Source organism: Leptidea sinapis, chromosome 32 (assembly GCF_905404315.1).
Source record: "Leptidea sinapis chromosome 32, ilLepSina1.1, whole genome shotgun sequence".
Taxonomy (NCBI): Eukaryota; Metazoa; Arthropoda; class Insecta; order Lepidoptera; family Pieridae; genus Leptidea; species Leptidea sinapis.
In genome coordinates this window covers 5,479,671-5,501,773 of record NC_066296.1, presented here as the reverse complement: position 1 = coordinate 5,501,773, position 22,103 = coordinate 5,479,671, and the positions used below count along the sequence as shown (strand labels likewise).

Sequence of the window (22,103 nt, the reverse complement as noted above, 5' to 3'; positions counted from 1 at the left end):
CTTTAAAGTAGGTAGGGATAAAATATTCAACATATAACTTTGTAATAATAACCTATAGGCGTGGGTTCCAAGTCAATCATAACAACCCTGGGAACCACTTTGCCACCTGTGTTAGCAAAAAACGACCCGCAGGTTTTTTCGGCATCATTGTATAACATTATACCATCAGGTCTTATACCATGCTCCAAGCAGTATAGTTCCCAACAGGCATTAGCAACCTGCACGCCCGCTTGTCCAATATGGATATGGATTACTTCTTTCTATAGGTAAACATAGTATGATTATATATAATACAAAAATATAAACTCAAAATGCTAAAATACTACAGTAATAAGAACGATAGTTTTTATAAGGCTACGGCAATATATTCACATTAGTACTTATTACTAAAATTTCGACCGAAATTAGGTATTTATCTCAAATAACTGATGCCGATTGGGTTTTTCTTGGATATCAAAATTTCAAAATATTATTATGTTTTTATTGTTTATATCATTTAGCACTTACAACTGCCATTTGTACGTTTTCATTGTATTTATTGTAGTATTTTAGTTTTGATTTCCTAATTTGTAATTTTCACGAGAATTTTGCATGTAAGAATAGGTACCACAAAGCTTACTACATTTTGGATATAATTTTAATTACTGAAATCACTGGAAATCACGATGGTGTCTGTTGTCTAATGAAATACTCAAAGAGAATTTAAACACTACGTTCAGAAATATTTATGTAATGTTATATAATCCCAAGACATACATAATGATACCAAGTTAACCAAAATAGAATACAACTAGATGTCAATGTCATAAGATTAAAAAAATGCGAAGAATATAAAATTAAAGATATTTTTTCGGCAATGCAGCCGATACAGATACGGTTTTTGTGTTGCAGAATAATAAATACTCGAGCAATTTAGAATATAATCAATTATAGTTTTTTATTACTATGTGCATTCCAGTGAATGTGCTTTTACATTATTCTTTTCAATATTAGGAACACAGCTATAAACTTGTTATGCCTACAGTTCGGACAAATTGATTGTTGCAAACACAAAAAGTACATATTATGTACGCTTCCACAATATTATTCCAGAAAATGTATAAAACACATCTACAAGAATCAATAAGCGGATTCAGATTATTAATCTGCACTGCTGGTGTTTTTGACTGTTTGCATTGTCTTTTCATAATACATCTATTTCTTCAGGTATGTTAAGGGGATCATTGCTTGAGATAATATTTAAGTCTTGATTCTTAAATTCTACTACTTCATTAATGAAAGGGATGCAACAACAGATCTTCGTGTCAAATGTCATTACATAAAGCTTTTTCAAAATATTTAATATATTGTCTTATTTAAAACTGGTACTTCAAATTTTTTTTTGAGGCTTTTACATTCGAACTTATGAGATAAAACTCCCTTCTTCAGTTTACCTGCAACCAACATAAATTTACTTACTTTTACATATCTTGTCCAAGCTTCTAACATTGACGTAAAATGATCAGCTAGACTTATAATCACGCTCAAAAATAGTCTGAAGCTAGACTCTGCCTACGGGTCTTTTAGGCAGAGTTTTTGTTCAGTTGCGTTTCGACCGCACTTTGAAAGTAACGACACGCAATAACAAAGTGTTTAGAGAAATACTACCCAAGCAGCATACCCAAACTTAAAGCGATGGTGCGGCGTATTTCGGGTAAGTACCCCTAATTATCAAAATTGTGTTACTAACTTGACGTTTTTAATTATTTTTCTGAAATTTTACCTATTGAGGTGTGAATATAGTACAATATACATTCTCCACGCCTCTGGGCCCCACGGGCCATCTGTCAACAATAAAAGATGCAAGACTCAGTGAGGCCGACATATTTGCGACGCTTGCTATCTTTGGCAGTCGAAACAGCAGCCCCAGCACCAACTGACGTAACTTCGACATGAGAAGGAGCCAGATAATCGACGCAAATCGCGTCCCACACTAGCGCCTTTTCCCGTGACCAAGCCACCAGGGTCATTTCATTAGGACAGTTGCCATCGCAGCGGGAAATATTGGCTCTAAAATAGCTATTATATTATATTACAATATAGTCATATATACATAACAATATAGTAATCAAGACTCGATTCAATTCAAGTATAATAATTAAAAGTACTGTGTGTATAACGTTTGTGCATTGCTAGTTAACAATTGACACAATATTACTAAATTGACAACGACAAGAAGATGACCTTTTGACTTTGGAAGATGTTCACTGTTCAGGTTCACGACAAGTGACAAGTTCACGAATCGAGGAATGACGTGCTTCGTGCTTGTTTTGAAGATTTGATATAATGAATTACACAATATTTCAAAAATAAATAATAAGTGATTAGTGAGTTAATATTTTACTATAAAATTTATTTATCTTGAAAGGTATATATGTTGCTAATACTAATTTAAAGTAATGCATCATTTTTTTTAGCAAAATGATAAACTTAGCACAAATCTGTCGATGTTCTATTCGGTCCTCGTCTCGATTCCTGATATCCTATAAGGCTCCTCTTGTCCCGGCGAGAAATCTAATAACGCAACCGAAATGGAATACTACAGGATACAGAGTAAGTAGTGCATGACTATTATTTACCAATTATGTTTAATTTGTGTACGGGTAAGATATACTATGTTTGTGTTCATGCCTAGTTTTTAAATTATCGATGAATAAAACAAATAACTGGTGGAACTGATTCGCGACGGGATTAACTCAACCTTTGAGGGTATATTTAAAGATAAGATTAAGGCTGATCTCAATAAATCAATAGCCTCTGAATTAAAGAAACAGATAAAATCACGGCTAGGTGATATGGAACGAATGAAAGAATCTCAGGCTGGGTTACAAAATGATTTGGAAGATGCTAAGCAGCTTATATGCAAACTTAAATCAGAAATTACAACGTAATGTGGAGCAAATTGAGGAAATAAAATCACAGATTGGAAAACAACAGCAATGGGGACATTTAAACAATTTGGAAATAGTGTGTTTAACTGAAAAACCTAACGAATCTTTACCGGAAATTATAAGAAAAATTGAGCTTCATGCGGGCATAGCTCGTACTAGTGAACAAATTGAATTTATAAACAGAGTACAACCAGGACAACATATATTGGGAAGACTTAAAACTATATTTGTCAAACTAAGCAACTGTGACTTAAAGGATATCCTATCAGGGCTACATAGAAAAAGAGGCATACAGACTGCTGATATAGGAATAAGTGGCAGTTCACAAAAATTCTTCGTAAGGAACATCTTAAACAAAACCTGTAAACAAAAGTATTTTAAATGAAGCTAAGAAACTAGCCATAGAAAAGCCTGTTACATCCATCAATTCAATGAAAGATTTAGCGAAGATTGTGTAGTTGTCATTGCTTGTTTCACTTTTATTGTTGTTTCTATTCAGCCTCACCATGTAAAAAAAAATACATTTCAAAATGATGGGGACTAATATACTTAATATTTTCTGTCAAAATGTTCGTGGCCTACGTACAAAATTAGACCAGTTTAATGGAAATTTATCACTCCAAAATTACAAAATTAGACCAGTTTAAGGGAAATTTATTACTCCAAAATTTTGACATAGTTCTGGTTACAGAAACATGGCTAAATAGTGACTTTTATAACGGGAAATTAGACAATAACTACTACAATATATTTCGCTGTGAACCTTCCGCCAATACATCAAACAGGTGGAGTTATGGGATGTACATCATCTTAATTGCAAGCGTTTGAGAGACATGACTGGGAAAGGTGCAGAGTAGAATCTTTATGGATTACAATCCCACACACATCTTTTAGGACCAAAGATAAGAAAAATATTCATATAAAAATATTGTGTGCGTACAAAGTATACATGTCTGAAGTGTAACCTGCATGGTGCATGAACCTCTAAACTGACTATGAATTCCTGGTACGTGTTGCTAGGATGACACATGATTTCAACCGCTATGGGAGACATTACTACCACCACTAATATATATAATAATATGTTCTACTGATGTCTATGTAGTAATACGTTGTGCGCTTGGAGTCAGAATGCCATACTTAAGACAATCTCTTCTTTAACTATGATCGCCTGGTACCAAAACATTGTATTATGTTTCTTATCTCATTATCTCCCATGTTAAATATTATGAATTGATGTGACTGCTCTTTTTACTGTTGCTTTTTTGTTTCATCGACTTTCAAATCACAATGATGATAAAGAAGTTTTCACTTCAATAGTATGCATATTTCTGTCTCATTCTTTGCCGGCTTCATCCTACACATTTTTGTATTTGTGTCTCTTACCTGTTGTTTTTTCCGTTGCATCCGGTTTGAAATCACAATAATTCTAAAGACGTTTCACTTCAATAAATGCCTATATTCCTCCGGACTTAATGCAACCTATTTGCCTTTAAGTGTTTTCAATGTCAGTCGCACAAGCCATTACATCTAACACAAATGACATTTTTTTAATAACAGGAGATTTCAATCTACCAAACAGAATGGTCCACCAACGCAGGACCTTCTATATGAAGGAAAGGAAGTACAGATCTACAAACGGTTACTGAGCTCTTCATAGAACAAAATATAAATGTTTCAGGACTCAAACAATAATATTATTACTGAATATGAAATCTAATCATATATTAGATTTAATATACAGTATTTTTTTCTTAAGTGTTACTAAATCTAGCACATCTTTTGTGAATGTAGATAAATATCATCCATGTTTAGAAATCGACGCATCCGAACTGATGCTACGCAATTTTCTCAAAACACATCCTGAAAAACACAATTTTTTCCATGCTAACTATGACGAAATTAACAAAGCTTTAATCGAAATCAATTGGCATCTGATTCTTAGAGGTGTAAATATTGACGATATTGTTAAAACATTTAATACAACATTGTTTAAAATAATAGAAGAATTTGTGCCAAAACGTAAAAAAAATTGCTGAAATATCCTCTTTGGTATTCAAAATCACTCATTCATATAAGAAGGCTCATAAAAGATGGCATAAAAAGGCATATATTTTCTCAAAATTGATTTCTTTAGAATTCTTTTTGATGTCATTTCTAATATACTAGATATCTACTACTACTGCTTCGGAAGCAAATGGCGCTCGGATGGAAAACTTATAAAAATCCAAGCGATTATGATGAATTTTCTTTACTGCGAGCTCGTGAAAAACGAGTTATTAGAAAATGTTATGATTCTCACATAAACATTTATGGACGCATATAAAAAATTCAAGACAGAACAATTTGGGATATCCTAATCCAATTAGCCTAGGAAGTCAAGTTTTTTCAACAGAACAGGGTGCAAGTGAAGGTTACAGTAAGTTTTTTGAAAGTGTGTTTCAAACTCCCGCGACAAGATACAATCTCAAACACTTACCAGAATCTGATGATATTTGCAATGGTATGAATGTAATTAAAGAAGAAGTATACAAGATACTAAATAAATTAGACGTAAGTAAAGGCTCAGGGAGTGATGGATTGCCAAATATATTTATGCACAAGTTTTCAAAAACTCTGACTGAACCTCTGACCCATATTTTTAATTTATCTCTTAATACATTTGGAATATTCCCGGCTATGCATAAAAACGGCCCCAAAATTAATTTGAACAATATAGTCCAATTTCAATACTGAATTCATTTCGAAAGCTATTTGAAAAATTTATATTTAATAAAATTAGTCCGATTATTATGTAACATATTCCCTCAGCACAACATGGATTTGTACCAAAACGCTCAACAGTAACAAACTTCACTATTTTTTCCGATTTTATTTTAAACAGTATGGATGTTGGATACCAAGTAGATGCAATTTGTACAGATTTCCAAAAAGCATTTGACCGCGTGGATCATATAACACCACAAACTACATGCTTTAGGAATTCGGGGAGATCTCTATAGATGGATAAAATCTTACATTACCAAATGAAGGCAAGCAGTGGTTACAGGTAGTTTCAAGAGTAGTCTTACAGAAATTCTGTCTGGTGTACCACAAGGATCTATTTTAGGGCCTCTCTTGTATAACGCTTACCTATTCGATATTGACTTGTGGATAAAAAATTCAAAATATTTACAATTTGCCGATGACAAAAAAAAATCATAAAAGTTGGTTGCATTAATGACTGCGTTCGATTACAAGGATACTTAAATAACTTGTCAGAGTATTATAAACTAAATAGAATATCGATAAATGCAGATAAATGCTTGCACGTATCTTTTACACGTAAAAAACAAATACATAAATATGAGTATAAAATAGATAATCACTTAATAAAATCAGCTACAACAGTAAGAGATTTGGGAATATACTTAGATTATAAAATGTCTTTAACTCATCATATGGGCATAATTAAAAATAAGGCCCTTAAGCAATTGGGCTTTTTATAATATAAAAAAATTTGCATAAAAATGTTATATTTCGCACTTGTTAGAAGTCTACTAGAATATGCATACAATATCTGGTCTCCACACTATACAACTTACATACAAAGAATTGAACTGTACAAAAAAAATCCTAAAATATTTATGTTACAAAGCATATCATTCCTACACGTCATACGATGAAGCATGTAGATTTTTTAATATAGGCCCACTGGAACTCGGCCGAAACCAACATGATGTAATGTTTCTACATTCTTTATTGTCAGGCAATACAAACTGTTCAGAATTATTAAGTGCCGTATCGTTTAATGTACCATAATATAGAACACGTCATACGAAACTCCTGGTTGCACCATGTACCAAAACGAACTATTATAAAAACTCGATTATTTGCAGGATTCAAAATAATTACAATAATTATTATGATATTCTAGATATCTTCATGTTAGAAAAGGATAAATTGAAGCGTGAAATCATTAAATTACACCAGTCTTAAGCAGTGCCTTACCCATTTGTTTAAAATATATACATATTACTATCTACACCCACACACAAACATACACACAGTAAATAAGAAACACAAGACAGTTGTTCTGTAATATAACTTGTTGTAAAACTATTGTAAAATAATTTTGTCAATATGAGTAATCTATAATGGCCTTAAGAATTATGTTATATATTATTGTTTATTAACGCTTACTGTAACACTGTTGATTACCAATAAATATATAACATCCCATCCCGCCTAAAGTAGTGTTAACATTTCTGCAATGTTTCAAATATAAATTCACTCTAAAACATACATTATATTTCAGTTAGCAGATATATTAAAACATCGGGGGCTCCTTACAAGGTTCTGTGCATCTTCACCAAAACAGAAGACGTCTAAGGTGGTTGGATACTGGTTGCTCGGCTGCAGTGGAATGGTGTTCACAGCTGTTGTGTTAGGTATGATGGCTAGTTATTTAGTGCTTGTGTATTGCGTTTACTATGTCATTAATTTGGTTATTAATTCTACTAATGGTAGTAAATAGTAATATACAAAGAAATTTATTGTGGAGACAATTAATTATAAAGTTTCAGATTGCTATGGTATTAATTATACTTAGTACTGTGTAGAGAATAATTTTGTTTTAGAAAAAGGAACTAATATATTAAAAGAATAAATGATACAAAAATATCCATGTTTCATTTATATTGTAAACCTACCCTTTTTTGTTTAAATTCATAACATTCATAAGCTTTTATGATTTACTTACAAAATTATTATTTTTACTTGTGTTATATTAAGATTTTTAAAATGCTTTATACATTAAATTATTTAACCAATGAGCTATTGAGTTGTAGAGATTTGCATAAGGTTAGAGGTACTACATACAAACTAAAAATATTGCTGTGAAAATAAATATAGCTTTTGATATCATATCTAAGGAATCTATTTTCTTATAAGTAAGGTTGAGTGAACAATCAAGTAAGAGAGTTTGGGTAAAAGATTAATCACAGTAAAACTAAAATGATCTCTGATGACTCAGATTGCAAACTGCAAAGTACAACAAATATAGTTTTAAATTGCACCCCCGGTAATTAGGCCCCTGTCCAATCGGGTGCCCCATTTAATCCAACATGCCTATCACTGTTTAATGTATGTTTAGAATCATGAGTACACAATGTGATATTTTGTTTTATTTTTATTTAAGAAGGGGGAATAATGGGCAAGAAATTCTAATGATGCGAGGTAGTGAGGCAACCACCATGGACAAACGCAAAACCAATGCTTAAATCGTAATAAATCTTTCAGTACTTTACCAAGTAATTAAAATTTTGCAAAATTAACCCTGAACAATGTTGATCTCATTGACCAAATAAAGAGGACTTATTACTAGGACTGCAGTAGACGAAATTAGCAAAATATGGAGAGATAGTAACATCACAAAGCCTAGGCTCATGCAAGCGCTAATCTTATCCATTATTCGGATGCTACTGTTACGTGGAAACTGTGAGAGGGTGAAAAGAAGGAGATAGAGGAAATGTGGTGCTGGAGTAGGATACTATGGGTGACCGAATTTTCCACAGTCTCAATTCACCTACTCCAGGAAATGTGTATCAAGCAGTGTTCATCTGCCACAGTGCAGTCTCACATGTCCATTGTCCGCCAGGGAATTCCCCATACCCTGGAACACAACGACTTGTTGTCAAGGGTAAAGCGGAATACTCCGACCTAATGAAGTAGCTATGTAATTAAATAGAGTGCACTCAGGAATGGGTAAGCCCGTAGAGAGAGATGGAGACAATTGTGAACTGGCAAGAGTGTATCGACCAAGAAAATTTGCTGAATTGCAGGTACTCTCAACTCAATTCGTCATTCATCATTGATGAAATGAATGGGGAAGATAACCTACTTTTATGTGAGGGCCACTGTCAACATATCAATTCACACCCCCGAACTGACTGAATCTTGTTACAGGTGGTGTGACACGGCTCACGGAGTCAGGACTGTCGATGGTGACGTGGCGACTGCTGGGGGAGAAACTGCCGCGCACTGAGGAGGAGTGGCAGAAGGAGTTCAGCACGTACCAGCAGTATCCGGAATACAAATAGTAATATATACAAAATGGCATAATATACTCTATAATTTAGATGAAATTTACTTAGGGACCATCTCCATACATTACGTCGCACGTTTAGGGGTAGGTAGGGGGTCGTCGAAGTGTAGCAAAGGGCAGCGCGGTGCCAAATTTTATGACAACTAATTCTTTTTTTAAATATAATATTTTATATCTAAGTATTACAATAATAACATAAACATAGTTGTAACTGTGTCTGCATGAAAAAGGTTTAATTTGTTTTGTTGGTAAATTTTTAAACAATGTTGTATTCTCAGTTCTACTATTTTGTGATTCTTAAGGTTATATTTACCATAAAGTATGTGAAGCTAACGATGCAGCTTTCTCTGATAAAAACAAAATATAAAAGAAGTTAACACTATGGAAAGGTATGAGTTCTTAATTCTTCCTTCTTAGCACCAAAACCATTTCGCCATTTGGTGATAGAATTAATTAACTTAAAATGTAAGGAACTTTACAAATGATTTAAGTTTTCTTTAGTGTTAATTCCGCCAATATTAGTTTTTAAACAATTCGACACGTGTTTCGCCTCAACACGAGGCATCCTCAGGACGTGTTGTCTCGCCAAAATCTGGCACGAAACTCAGTCTGCCGTGCGTGTCGTGCCAGATTTTGGCGTTGTTTGTTTAAAAACGAATATTGGCGGAATTAACACTAAAGAAAACTTAAATCATTTGTATAATTATGGATTTCCGCAAAGTAACGCCTACTTCAATATTTTTTTTTATGTAATGAACTTCTCTTCTTGCGTGCGGTAGCGATGTGGACTGTATTTTGAAGCACTTCACACACTAAGCAGTTTGTAGATGATCGTGGCGTGGTCACTTGAGTACCAGTTGTACTTGTGGTGTGCTTACTCGTGTCGGACCGCAGTCAGGCTGCGCCTTTTCAAGCCTTCCACTAGAGAGACTGAGATGGTCGTATAGGTAAATGAGAGGAAGATAAACAAGGACTGGTAGAAGAACGCACGAACATTATTGGTGATATTTGTTAGAGTGTCTTCTTAAAATTAAATATGAAAAGGGTATATCTCAACTTGGAAAAACATTCGGAAGAATTTTAATTTATTAACATTCCTTTTCGGAATTCAATCGAAAGAAAAAATTTTAAGAAGCTCATATTGCATTTATTGCACTTTATGGGATATATTGACTTTTGAAGTTTCACGAGAAACCATTACTTTTGTATTCCAGCAAAAACATGAACATGACTCTATCTGAGTTCAAGTGGATCTGGTGGATGGAGTACGCTCACCGCAGCTGGGGCCGCGCCATCGGGGCCGCGGTGTTCCTGCCCTCCGCCGTGTTCTGGCTGCGGGGATACCTGGACAAGCCCATGAAGATCCGCGTGGCCGCCTATTGCGTCCTGGTGGCCGCTCAGGTCAGGGAACACACTGATTACCTTCACACCTTTTACCAGTGGGAGGCTACTTTGCACCGGAAGCCGGCTAGATTATGGGTACCACAACGGCGCCTATTTCTGCCGTGAAGCAGTAATGTGTAAACATTACTATTAGTGTTGCGGTCTGAAGGGCGCCGGAGCTAGTAAAATTACTGGGCAAATGAGACTTAACATCTTATGTCTCAAGGTGACAAGCGCAATTGTAGTGCCGCTCAAAATTTTTGGGTTTTTCAATAATCCTGAGCGGCACTGCATTGTAATGGGTAGGGCGTATCAATTATCATCAGCTGATCGCCCTGATTGTCTCGTCCCTTATTTTCATTAAAAAAATAATGTTTTAGGTGAGGGTATTTGGTCTTCTATACCGGTTTTGGTAGACGGCTCACTTAGTTACTTTAGATATTGTCACTGTATTATGTAATATATATCCAATGCTATAATGCACTGCACTTAATACGATTTTTGCGTTGCAGGATAATTGTGTATTCCTTAAATAATTTATACGTCAAGTTAAAGGTTTAATACTTTAGTGTGCGTGACAAGCTAAGTCTTACAGCACGTCAGCTTATATCTAATATATAAAATTCTCGTGTCATGGTGTTATACTTGGAACTCCTCCGAAACCGCTTGACCGATTCTCATGAAATTTTGAGTGCATATTGGGTAGGTCTGAGAATCGGACAACATCTATTTTTCATCCCCCTAAATGTTAAGGGTGGTTTTTTATTATTTATTTTACACGATTATTTTTTAGTTTTTTTCATTATGAGTCAGCATTTAAAAATACATACAACTTCAAATTTTCACCCATCTACGATCAACAGTTACTTTTGTATCGCGATTTTAATATCGGCAATACAACGTTTGCTGGGTCAGCTAGTTAACGATATATCCGAATTATGGTGGGCGCCACAACAGGACACGTAACAGTAACTAAATATCCCTTCACAATCAGTGTAATGAACGTGAATGATACGAGATTGAGAAAGAGAAAGGAAAGAAGCATTTGTGATGAGGTGCTGGAGGTACATGTTATAGATACCCTGGATAGCCTTCGTCTTCGAACCCGCCTCCTTACAATTTGTCAGCAGATAATTTTCACCTTTATCGGTCACATTATGATGGAGAGGGAGCCTTGAAAAGCTGATCGTAGGTAACTTAAGCCAAACTATCCTGCGGACGGTCCCCTACCAGATGGAGTGATCAAGTGAAAATTACTCATTACCCACTCTCGACTAAATTCTGCTCGGTTGTCAGAGATGCAGGCAGGCACCGATGAAGGCAGATCATAAGAAGTATCACAGCACCAGCTTCCTAAGCCGACGAATACCACAATCCTCAGGCATGACGGAACGTGTCCTGTCCCAAGAACGTGCCTGGTTAAAAATGAGGCGGTCGCTTCAGGAAGTTTGTAAAGATCTGCGAAGATTGTGATCTTTTGGCATGCAGAACATTCTAAATCATCCTATTACTCGGCTTGAGTTAGTAGATCTCTTGCTTCTGCAACAAATGCCTGAATGTGTATACAGCTTTTTTTTCTAAATGGAGTGATTACAAATCAGGCTATTCCATTTAATAAATACTAATTGTAATGGAAATTATAAAAAACTTATTCTAAACCCCCCTTTGATACTAAAGATATTTTTTAATAATATATAATTCGACGCATAGTGGTTAGTGACCCTGCCTACTGAGCTAGATATCCCGGGTTTTTATCCCGGTAGGTGCAAACATGATGAATATGGATAATAATATAATATTGACACCCATTTACACAAATTGTTTTGCCCCAAACTAGGCCTAGCCTGTACTATGGGTACAAGACAATGATATATTTAATACAATATACTTACTTAAACATCCATGACTCGGAAACAAACATCCATATTCATCATATAAATGATTGCACCTACCGGGATTCGAACCCGGGACTTCTAGCTTAGTAGTCAGGGTCACTAACCATTCGGCTATATGGGTCGTCGGACGTCGTATTGCAGGGTCTGATGGGCTGGTACATGGTGAAGTCTGGTCTGGAGGACCGGTTCCAAGGTCCGTCTGATGTGCCGCGCGTGTCTCAGTACCGGCTGGCGTCCCACCTGGGTCTCGCCTTCATCCTGTACACGGGGCTGCTGGGCGGAGCATTGCGGGTGCTACGCCCCTTTCCCCGGAACGCCGTGCTCAGCAAGATCAAGGAGTTGTCCAAGCTGACGGCCGTCGCTCACACGGTGAAGGCTATGGCATTTGTGACGGCGCTATCAGGTTGGTTATTTTCACAGAAATTATGTAAATAAGGGAGGAGACGAGCAGGACGTTCAGCTGATGGTAATTGATACACCCTGCCCATTACAATGCAGTGCCGCTCAGAATTATTGAAAACACCCAAAAATTTTGAGCGGCACTACAACTGCGCTCGTCACTTTTTGACATACGTCTCATTTGCCCAGTAAATTCACTAGCTACGGCGCCCTTCAGACCGAAACACAGTAATGTTTACACATTTCACGGCAGAAATAGGTGCCGTTGTGGTACTCATAATCTAGCCGGCATCCTGTGTAAAGGAGCCTCTCACTGGTGAAATCTCCCCTATAACGCGGTAGAGTAATTCGGCGTCATTGGAAATATCCCATATAATGCGTATTTACGATCTTGTAATCCTTAATATTAATAATTAATCACTATTCGTAACATGTATTTAAAACTGTTTGCCTAGTTTGACTGTTTTATAGGGTTTTTAATACACAAATTTAATTAATAATTTCATTTTGTAATAACACAATTGACACACGTGCAATGGTACTCAATGCTAATAATTATGAACTGTACTAATCATTATAAATTTCACAGTACAGAAATATGTACGTGGGAAATCACCGCGTTTTCGCCCGTGTTACAACGAATGGTAAACGCGTTATATCTATACCGCGTTATAGAGGAGATTACTGTATTTGCAGACAGACTGCCACATAAATGACTACAAATTATAAACATGACTTTATTATTCTCTATTAACTTAAGAACCACCTAGGTTAATATATTTTCCATCTAACATTCCAACTAGATATTCGAGCATTAAATAATAAAAAAGCTGCCAAGTGTGAGTCGGACTCGCCCATGAAGCGTTCCGTAGCAACAGGTAACATAATATAAAAGTTCTTGTAGTTTGTGTTTATTTACGTATTTGATACATTTTACCACTTTGGAATTGTCTCTCGCAAACTATTCAGTTTAGAAAAAAAATAATATTAAAAACTCAATATCATTTTTAAAGGCCTAGCCATAGATACACGTTTAAGTTTCGGTTAGATAACGTTCTTTTCAGTTTGATGCTAGATGTAGAAAATATATCTAAATCTACTTTCATATGACAAGTCGTTGATGGTTGTGAAACTGAAGTGGCAGTGGGCAGGGCACATAATTCGACGGACACATGGCCGTTTTGGCAGTAAAGTCCTAGAATGGTGACCACGTACCGGAAGTCGTAGTGTTGGTAGGCCCCCTACAAGATGGACCGACGATCTTGTCAAGATCGCCGGGGTAGGTTGGATGAGGGCAGCGCAGGACCGATTGTCATGGCGATCTTTGGGGGAGGCCTTTGTCCAGGAGTAGACGTCGTCCGGCTGAAATGTATGTATTATTTGCATACAGACTGTAACAGTGCTATAAATGACTACAGATTATAAATGTGCCTTTATTATTCTCTATTAACTTAAGAACCACCTATGCTAATATGTGGCAGTGGGCAAGGCACATAGTTCGACGGACAGATGGCCGTTTTGGCAGTAAAGGCCTCGAATGGTGATCACGTACCGGAAGACAGCAGGGAAGCGCAGGATCGATCGTCATGGCGATCTTTGGGGGAGGCCTTTGTCCAGCAGTAGACGTCTTCCGGCTGTAATGGATGGGCGTATGCAAAAGGCTAGCATTCCAGAATGGATGGAATGGAACCGAAATGATTCTCGTGTTGTAGTAAAGTATGGGGTTTTGATTCAGGTGCGTTCGTGGCGGGTCTGGACGCGGGCTTGGTGTACAACTCGTTCCCCAAGATGGGCGACCACTGGCTGCCGCCTGAGCTGCTGGCGTTCTCGCCGCGTCTCCGGAACCTGACCGAGAACCCCGTCACGGTGCAGTTCGACCACCGCGTGCTCGGCACCGCCACGCTCCTGGCCGCCTCGCTGGTGCTGCTGCTGTCCAGGAGACACCAGCTCTCGCCCACGGCGCGCCGGGTCGCCACCGCCGTGGGCGCCGTGGCCTGGCTGCAGGTGAGCTTGTGAATGTGACACGACATGACAATAAGGGACGAGACGAACAGGCAATCAGCTGATGGTAATTGACGCGCCCTGCCCATTACAACGCAACTCCGCTCAGGATTCTTGAAAAATTCTGAGCGGCACCCCAATTACGCTCGTCACCTTGGGACATAAGATGTTAAGTCTCATTTGCCCAGTAATTTCACTAAAATAAAAACAATAATGCTTACACATTACTACATCAAGGCAGAAATAGGCGCCGTTGTGATACCCATAATCTAGCCGGCATCCTGTGCAAAGAGCCTTCCATTGATTTGCCAAAGAAGTTTCACTTCTGACATGTTTAAGTACTTTGTACGCGCCCTTGTTTTCTTACAAAGTCAAATAAACTTTATTCAAATAAACGAAACGGTTTTGAATCATAATTTTAAGTATTTAATTTAAATTACTTAATAAAAAAGTAATTTGGGAGAAGAACATAGAAGAAACTTAACGGCCGCTCTTTTAAAAGAGTTAGTACAGTATTTTACAACGACGGCCGTAACGACTGTATTTTACTGCTCGAGTTAGTTGCTTACTGCTTCACGGCAGAAATAGGCACCGTTGTGGTACCTCCCACTGGTATATGCCCTTAGTCGCCTCTTACGACACCCTTGGGCCTGGGACTCCCCTATTCTTTTTATACTCCGAAGAACCACAGGACACTTGTCCTCCTGTGGTTTCCGTCCTGGGAACATATCTGGCAAGGGAAGTGTTAAAACGTATCTGTAGGTGGGTCTGACACTGAAATTTAATTTGGTATCGGCTCCCCTTACCGTTTGAGGCTCGGAGCGCGTGCTCCAACTCGAGTGATTTTATCGAGACAAGTCCACGCCGAACGCGACTCCTGAGTTCGCTCCCGCCAGGAGACTGATCGTCCGGTGTAGATCCGGCTTTTCGACCATTATTAATGCTATGAACATGCAAAAATGGACAAAAACAAATATGTTTTGAAACGTATAGTAAGTAGTATGAACACACAAATACAAAAAGATATAAAATAAAAATAAACTTAACATATTGATAAACAACCAAAAAACAAAAATTCTGAAACATTAATTCTAATATGTACGATTCAAAATAAACGTTTCTTGTTACAAAGTAAGATCACGAGAGTGGCTTTTACAATTAAGTTATGATGAAATAGAGAATCACCAATTTCCAATTAATTTAACTTATTTATTTTATTACGTATATTTATTTATAACTATTAGCGTTAGATAAATATTATTTAGTTTTATTACATTCATCATTAACATTAAATTAAACTACAAAGCAGACTGTTAATACTGGTTGTCTCTGCGCAGGATTGCCTAGTGAGCCCTCCAGAGGAATTAGTATTAATTCTTCTTTATGTAATTAATGTATATTAAAGGTGCCTCTTTGTTTAATTTACGAGACTTAAATTGTACATTTTATATTAGGCATCAAGATACAATGTTTGTAATTATAATTATTAATGAAAAAATAATATTATTTTGCCTGACACGTATTATCTTCTTAGATTGGATTAACGCGAATGTTACACATTTAAATAAATCACTTTTATAGGATTATAACGCGTGTAATTGTAACCACGGGTTAACTTAAATAATATATGTAAATGCTTCTACAATATTATCCCAAAACATGTACAAAACAAATGTATTACTAAATTTAAAAGAATTGTTAAAGAACGTTTGTGTGGGCAAGGTTATTATAACATAAACGATTTTCTTAATGATACTACAGACTGGGAATGAAGGGAACACCCTCAGGCTCTTTAATTATAAATGTTTATTGTACGATATCACATTGTAATTCATATTTTAAAAAAAAGGTGTCTGAGGCGGTCTGCTTTGAATGGGTTGGAATGGAAGTTTTTGACGTTCAATAAGTGATTTTGAATAAAAATATTTGAATAATAAAAATGTAACTTTTACACAAAATTCTAATGTAAAAACACAGCGTTTTTATCCTATAAAAGTTTTTTATTTAAATTGCCAGGAGCCCTATCAGGAAAATCGAATTACGAAGTTTCGGTTGACATTTTCGGACCTGAAGTTCGCGATTAGACATTTTGTCATTCGTTTACCTTATTCCCAAATTCACTTGACATTTACTTTTTCGTTGTTTGTCATTATTATGATCGTAACTATAACTTTATGGTTCTGAAACGAAATCCGTCCGTAGTGTTCGGATCTGAAGTACTTTGGTAATAGGATTTAATTCGAAGTTCCTCGTTGTTTCATTTCAGACCAAAACTTTGGCATTCGATTTTGGTAATATACATCCTGACACGTTTCTTACTGTTGTGGTGGTGTTTCCAGGTGAGTCTGGGTATCGCCACACTGCTGAACTACGTGCCCACGTCGCTGGCGGCCGCGCACCAAGCAGGCTCGCTCACTCTGCTCACGATGGCCGTCTGGCTCACCCACGAGATCAAGCTGCTCAAGTACATTCCCAAGTGATCGTGCCCAGAACCCATCATATTCCTCGACAATACCCAGCGGCGTGTATATCATATAGGCAATTAGGCAGTGACTCGTTATAAACCTAAAAAAAGTGTGTGTGTGTGTACTTATGTGTGCACGCAAGAAGTTGTCCCTCTTTGGCCTAACAAAGCAAAACTCCTCAAAATTATTTACTCCTCGTGCTATTCTACGTTTGTATAAAGAACAATATTGTAAAAATCGTGCAACGATTGCTTAGACAATTAATTATTAAATAAAAAATACGGCTTTACGGGCTTACCTTTGCTTATCCTAATAATGGACGAAAAAACCAAAAAAACAACGAATGTCGCAAACGTCAGAAAGTTTTAGGAACCAACTTCAATCTGTTCCTTTTGTGTTACAGTGATGCGCGCGCATCTTAAAATTTTACTCTAATCATTTTTTTCATAACGTGCCTAAAGAAGTATAACTTCAATAAATATAGCACCAGTATTAAAGTTAATTTACTACCTACGGTAGGCAATCTACAGATTGCGTATACGAAGTAAGCAGCGTTTCATACAACTTATGTCGTACTGTCGGAGTAAACCGCATCTACGACTAGTTAGATCTAGTGCCTAATATAAAATCAATGCACGCTCTTGACAATACCACCTTGATACAATCACACCAGAGAGGTAGACACAGATACCGGACCTCCATTAGCCACGGTTCTTCTAAAACTTCTTCAATTTGTTGTTTTAAAGTGGTATCCCTCAGTTCTAGGATTAATTATACAAATTACATTTGTATACAAAATTTATGAACAATGCGGGATCGAACCCGCGAGTCTCAGGTTCCGTCCGAGCGCTGTTACCAACTGAGCCAACCGTTCGTGTGACGCATGGATCATAAATCTTGGTCTGGCGCACCCCAGTATCAGCTCGATCCATTTGACCGCGTGTAGCTCGAATTGTCGGAGACCCTGTGCTCTGTGAACGGCTGGATAACTTAGCGTTGCGTAGAGACGTCGCTTCATTGTGTAAGCATTTATCACGGGGTGTTCTGAAGAGCTGTTTCACCTGATTCCTGCCGCCGAATTCCACTTTCGTACGACACGCCACAAGTTAGGATATCATCCCCACCATCTGAATGTGTGGCGGTCCTCCACAGTGCGGTTTTCAAGAAGCTTTCTTTCACATACTACAAAGCTGTGGAATGACCTTCCTTGTGCGGTGTTTCCGGGACGAACGACGTACTTACCTTGAATCTTAAAAAAAACCGCGTACACCTTAAAGGCCGGCAACGCTCCTGTGATTCGTCGTGTTGCAAGAGAATGTGGGTGGCGGTGATCACTTAACACCAGGTGACCCGTACTCTCGTTTGACCACCTTTTCCATAAAAAAAATCTTGGTATGTCTTGTCCAATCTCAGGTTGTGGCTCCAGTTGGTAAGAGCGCTCGGACGGAACCCGAGAGGACGCGGGTTCGAGTCCCGCATCGCACATTAATTATGGTTACAAATTTAATTTGCACAGTTCTACCACTAGCATGAGACATTTCATTCAATCTCTTCTTTCTTTCTAATCCTTTAGTAGATCCCAGTCCTAACTGTGGAATATTCCCTTCACATTTGTCCGATAACTTTGTGCAATCTCTTTCTACCATCCTTTAAATAACAACTCTCCAAATTCTCTATCTGTCTGTAAATTAAATCCACACATACTATGCAAAGCTCTCATTTTTATCGCATCTATTCTGCTTCATCGTCGTCACATTCACTACAATAAAAGTTGGAATCACTTACCCCCTTATTCATAATGGTCCGCTTACTTTAAACAGCCGCTTAGGAGTATTTTTTCTCATTCTGACTTAGTTCAATAGAAGAAGACAGAGTGAGAATTAGCAATGCTTTAAGTTAGCAGACTATTATGAATAAGGGGGTTTGCCTCAACAGCCAGACTAGCCTTCTCCAAGTTCTAGCTAAACGTTTAAGTTATCTGGGTTACCTACATCCAGTATCCCGTTATTGTCAACTGTGACAAGTGAACCTTCCATATCTACTAAACAAATTACCAAAATATTCGAAATCTTTTACTTGTTCTACCGTCTCATCATCAATAATTTATTAAACATAAAGCTACGTTTGACAGTCATTGGTGCGCTATGAGTGCCATGTTTTGTGACTTGAAAATTATTGTTTATCGATAAAGATAATCCATAAACAAGAATATTTTTTTACCTTCTTCTTCGCAATATTTTTGCCCATTACAATTTAGTGCCCTCAGGATTCCATATAAAGCATTTATTATTTACTTTATTCAAGGAAATATGAGAAAAATAAAATAATACGAAGTAATCTCTGCAGATGACTTCAGACCCACGCCCCAATCTAAAGTACCATAAACATACTCCATGTTATATATCATAACGTCGTATGACCGAATATAGCACTCCTATTTAAAATTGAAGTAGACTCCCTCACCCTGTTGTGGGCTTAGGTGCTACCTCCACAAGCGTTGCCCCGTCAATTGTCAATAATTGTAACGACGCCATTTTCTTGACCGCGTCGACTCGTGATATTGTTTTCTTTTTTTGTTGGTGGGTTTTATAGAGGTTGCCAAGCACGCTCGCTCTCGTATCGTCGCTATAATATATATATATATCGCAATGTGGAAGCACTATTTGCATTTATAGAAATATGACACAACAATAATATCACTCGCTCGTGGAGGTGGCGCTTAAGGGTTGCAAAACAAAAAAATACTTGCCAAGTCAGTCATCAATGGACAATGGCAGGGTTCACTTGATGGTAGGTGATTAACATCAATAATGCACCACCGACCTAGTTTAACTTCGACACTAGTCAATCAAACCGATTTGATCCCTGGACCTGAAGTTATTATCTTTGGACCTGCCATCAGATAGGGCTTAGATTCGGTGTACACAAGCATTAAAATAAGAGATGCTATGTAAATAAAACCGTATTATATTTATATATAAGTATGATTGTAGATTTGTTAGTTAAAATGTGAGGGATGTTTAGATTTAAGATCTTTTTGTTAGTAAAAATGGTCAAAATAAAACTTTGAAGTTAACTAAATTTTTTTTTACAACACCTGTATTCTTTATTTAAACGATATTTTCTACGAACAAAAATTTAGAGTCTACCTTGACATTAACGTGATCCTAGTAGATCTTATTTTTTGAAAAAAAAAAGATTAATAAGTACATAGATTATACTTTACATTACATACATATACCGAAATTTATATATCCGCACTGCCCATGAATTTTGCCACAAATAAAAATATTACTGATGTAAAAAATTCTAGATTTCTACGTGGCTGTGCGGGTGAGGAAAGATATACAGGAACGAAGGGAACTGACCTGGTAAATGCTGGTGCTAATCTTCAGCCCCGGGGGAGACATGGGAGAGTCACGCAGCCGTCTTTTGACATCAGCACAATCGGGCCAGACTCGTCCGGGTTAATTACCACACTCGCACAGAATACCGGCGTGAAGTAGCGGCCTAGTGCCGCTATGTTTCGCATAGGTTAGTGTCGAGGACCGGAGGCCATTCCCCCCCCATCCCCAACGAAGATTATGAAAGCGGCCCTAAAGAGATAGTACCCCAGGAGGGTACCGGCTCTACCAGAGTCGGAGAATCCCTCCCCGAGCACTCTAGCTCGGGCTGCCCTTCGTATTCTGGGGAGGGCACAGTACCGCGCATGACCAAGGACAAACGAGGCAGTAACACCACGGCACCCCGCTCCACACTCAACGTGGACTTTTGCAATATCAGGGGAATTCACTCCAACTTAAACGCCGTCCACCACCACCTTGAGACGGCGAAGCCGGCCTTGTGTTTCCTTACGGAGACGCAGATATCTCGACCTAGCGATACGTCATATTTAACGTACCCCGGGTACAAAATTGAGCACAATTTTTTGCCTCATGCCGGGGTATGCGTGTACGTTAGGGAGGATATCTGCTGTCGCCGTCTCGGCAATTTTGAGGGTAGGGACCTGTCCACTCTCTGGCTCCGCGTAGATTTAGAGGACCGCGTCCGCATCTATGCGTGTGTCTACAGGTCCCATAGTGGTAACGCAGAAACGGATCACCTTATGGGCTGCGTTCAAGCGGCAATTGACGACGTGCTTGCACAGATCCCCTCCGCTGAAATCGTAGTCTTGGGTGATTTCAACGGGCACAATGCCGAATGGCTTGGATCACGTACCACAGACTACGCAGGGCGATCTGTGCATAATTTTGCATTGGCGTACGATCTGTCCCAATTGGTTGAGTAGCCAACGCGGCTCCCGGATGTGGATAGCCACATGCCGTCCTTATTAGATCTTCTGCTGACTACACATCCCGATGGTTACCAGGTCATTGTCGACGCCCCTCTCGGAACGTCCGACCATTGCCTGGTCAGGAGTGTAGTGCCTATACGACGCCCACGTCGCAGACCACCAGCGACCCGCCGCGTTTGGCACTACAAGTCAGCAGATTGGGATAGGATGCGTTCCTTTTTTGCATCCTACCCTTGGAGCAGGGTTTGTTTCCCTTCGGATGATCCTAGTGCCTGCGCCGTTGCAGTAGCCGATGTGATACTACAGGGCATGGATATTTTTATACCAAGCTCTGTAGTACCGATCGGTGGCAGATCACAGCCCTGGTTCGATGCGTCAGTAAAAGCAGCATCTGACTGCAAAAAATAGGCGTATCGAACTTGGGGTGCGGCGCTGGGCACAAAGGATCCGAACTGCATAGTTCTAAAGAGGAAATACAACCGTGCTTCCAGATTTTTTAAGCGGCAAATCGCCCGTGCAAAGTCAAAACACGTCGTCAAAATCGGCGAGCAGCTTTCCAATTACCCGACCGGAACACGCAAGTTCTGGTCGTTGTCGAAAGCTGCTCTTGGTAACTTCAGCGAGCCGTCCATGCCGCCGTTGCACATGAGG

At 38.1% G+C, this 22,103-nt stretch overlaps 1 protein-coding gene across 2 annotated transcripts; it reads left to right on the top strand.

Annotated features, from left to right (window-relative positions):
* The first annotated feature begins 2,202 nt into the window (after nt 1–2,202).
* LOC126974457 (cytochrome c oxidase assembly protein COX15 homolog) lies at nt 2,203–20,239 on the top strand. 2 transcript variants are annotated; one of them, XM_050821954.1, is made up of 8 exons: nt 2,203–2,366; nt 2,457–2,592; nt 7,228–7,360; nt 8,877–9,009; nt 10,230–10,416; nt 12,435–12,696; nt 14,428–14,696; nt 17,033–20,239. In XM_050821954.1, exons 2-8 carry the CDS (start codon nt 2,461–2,463, stop codon nt 17,171–17,173), a joined length of 1,257 nt encoding a protein of 418 aa, XP_050677911.1. In that variant the 5' UTR covers nt 2,203–2,366; nt 2,457–2,460; the 3' UTR covers nt 17,174–20,239. The 2 variants fall into 2 exon arrangements, with proteins under 2 accessions (XP_050677911.1, XP_050677912.1); XM_050821955.1 differs by lacking the exons at nt 14,428–14,696; nt 17,033–20,239 and adding an exon at nt 13,282–13,513 and having other exon boundaries at nt 2,215–2,366.
* The last annotated feature ends 1,864 nt before the right edge of the window (nt 20,240–22,103 follow it).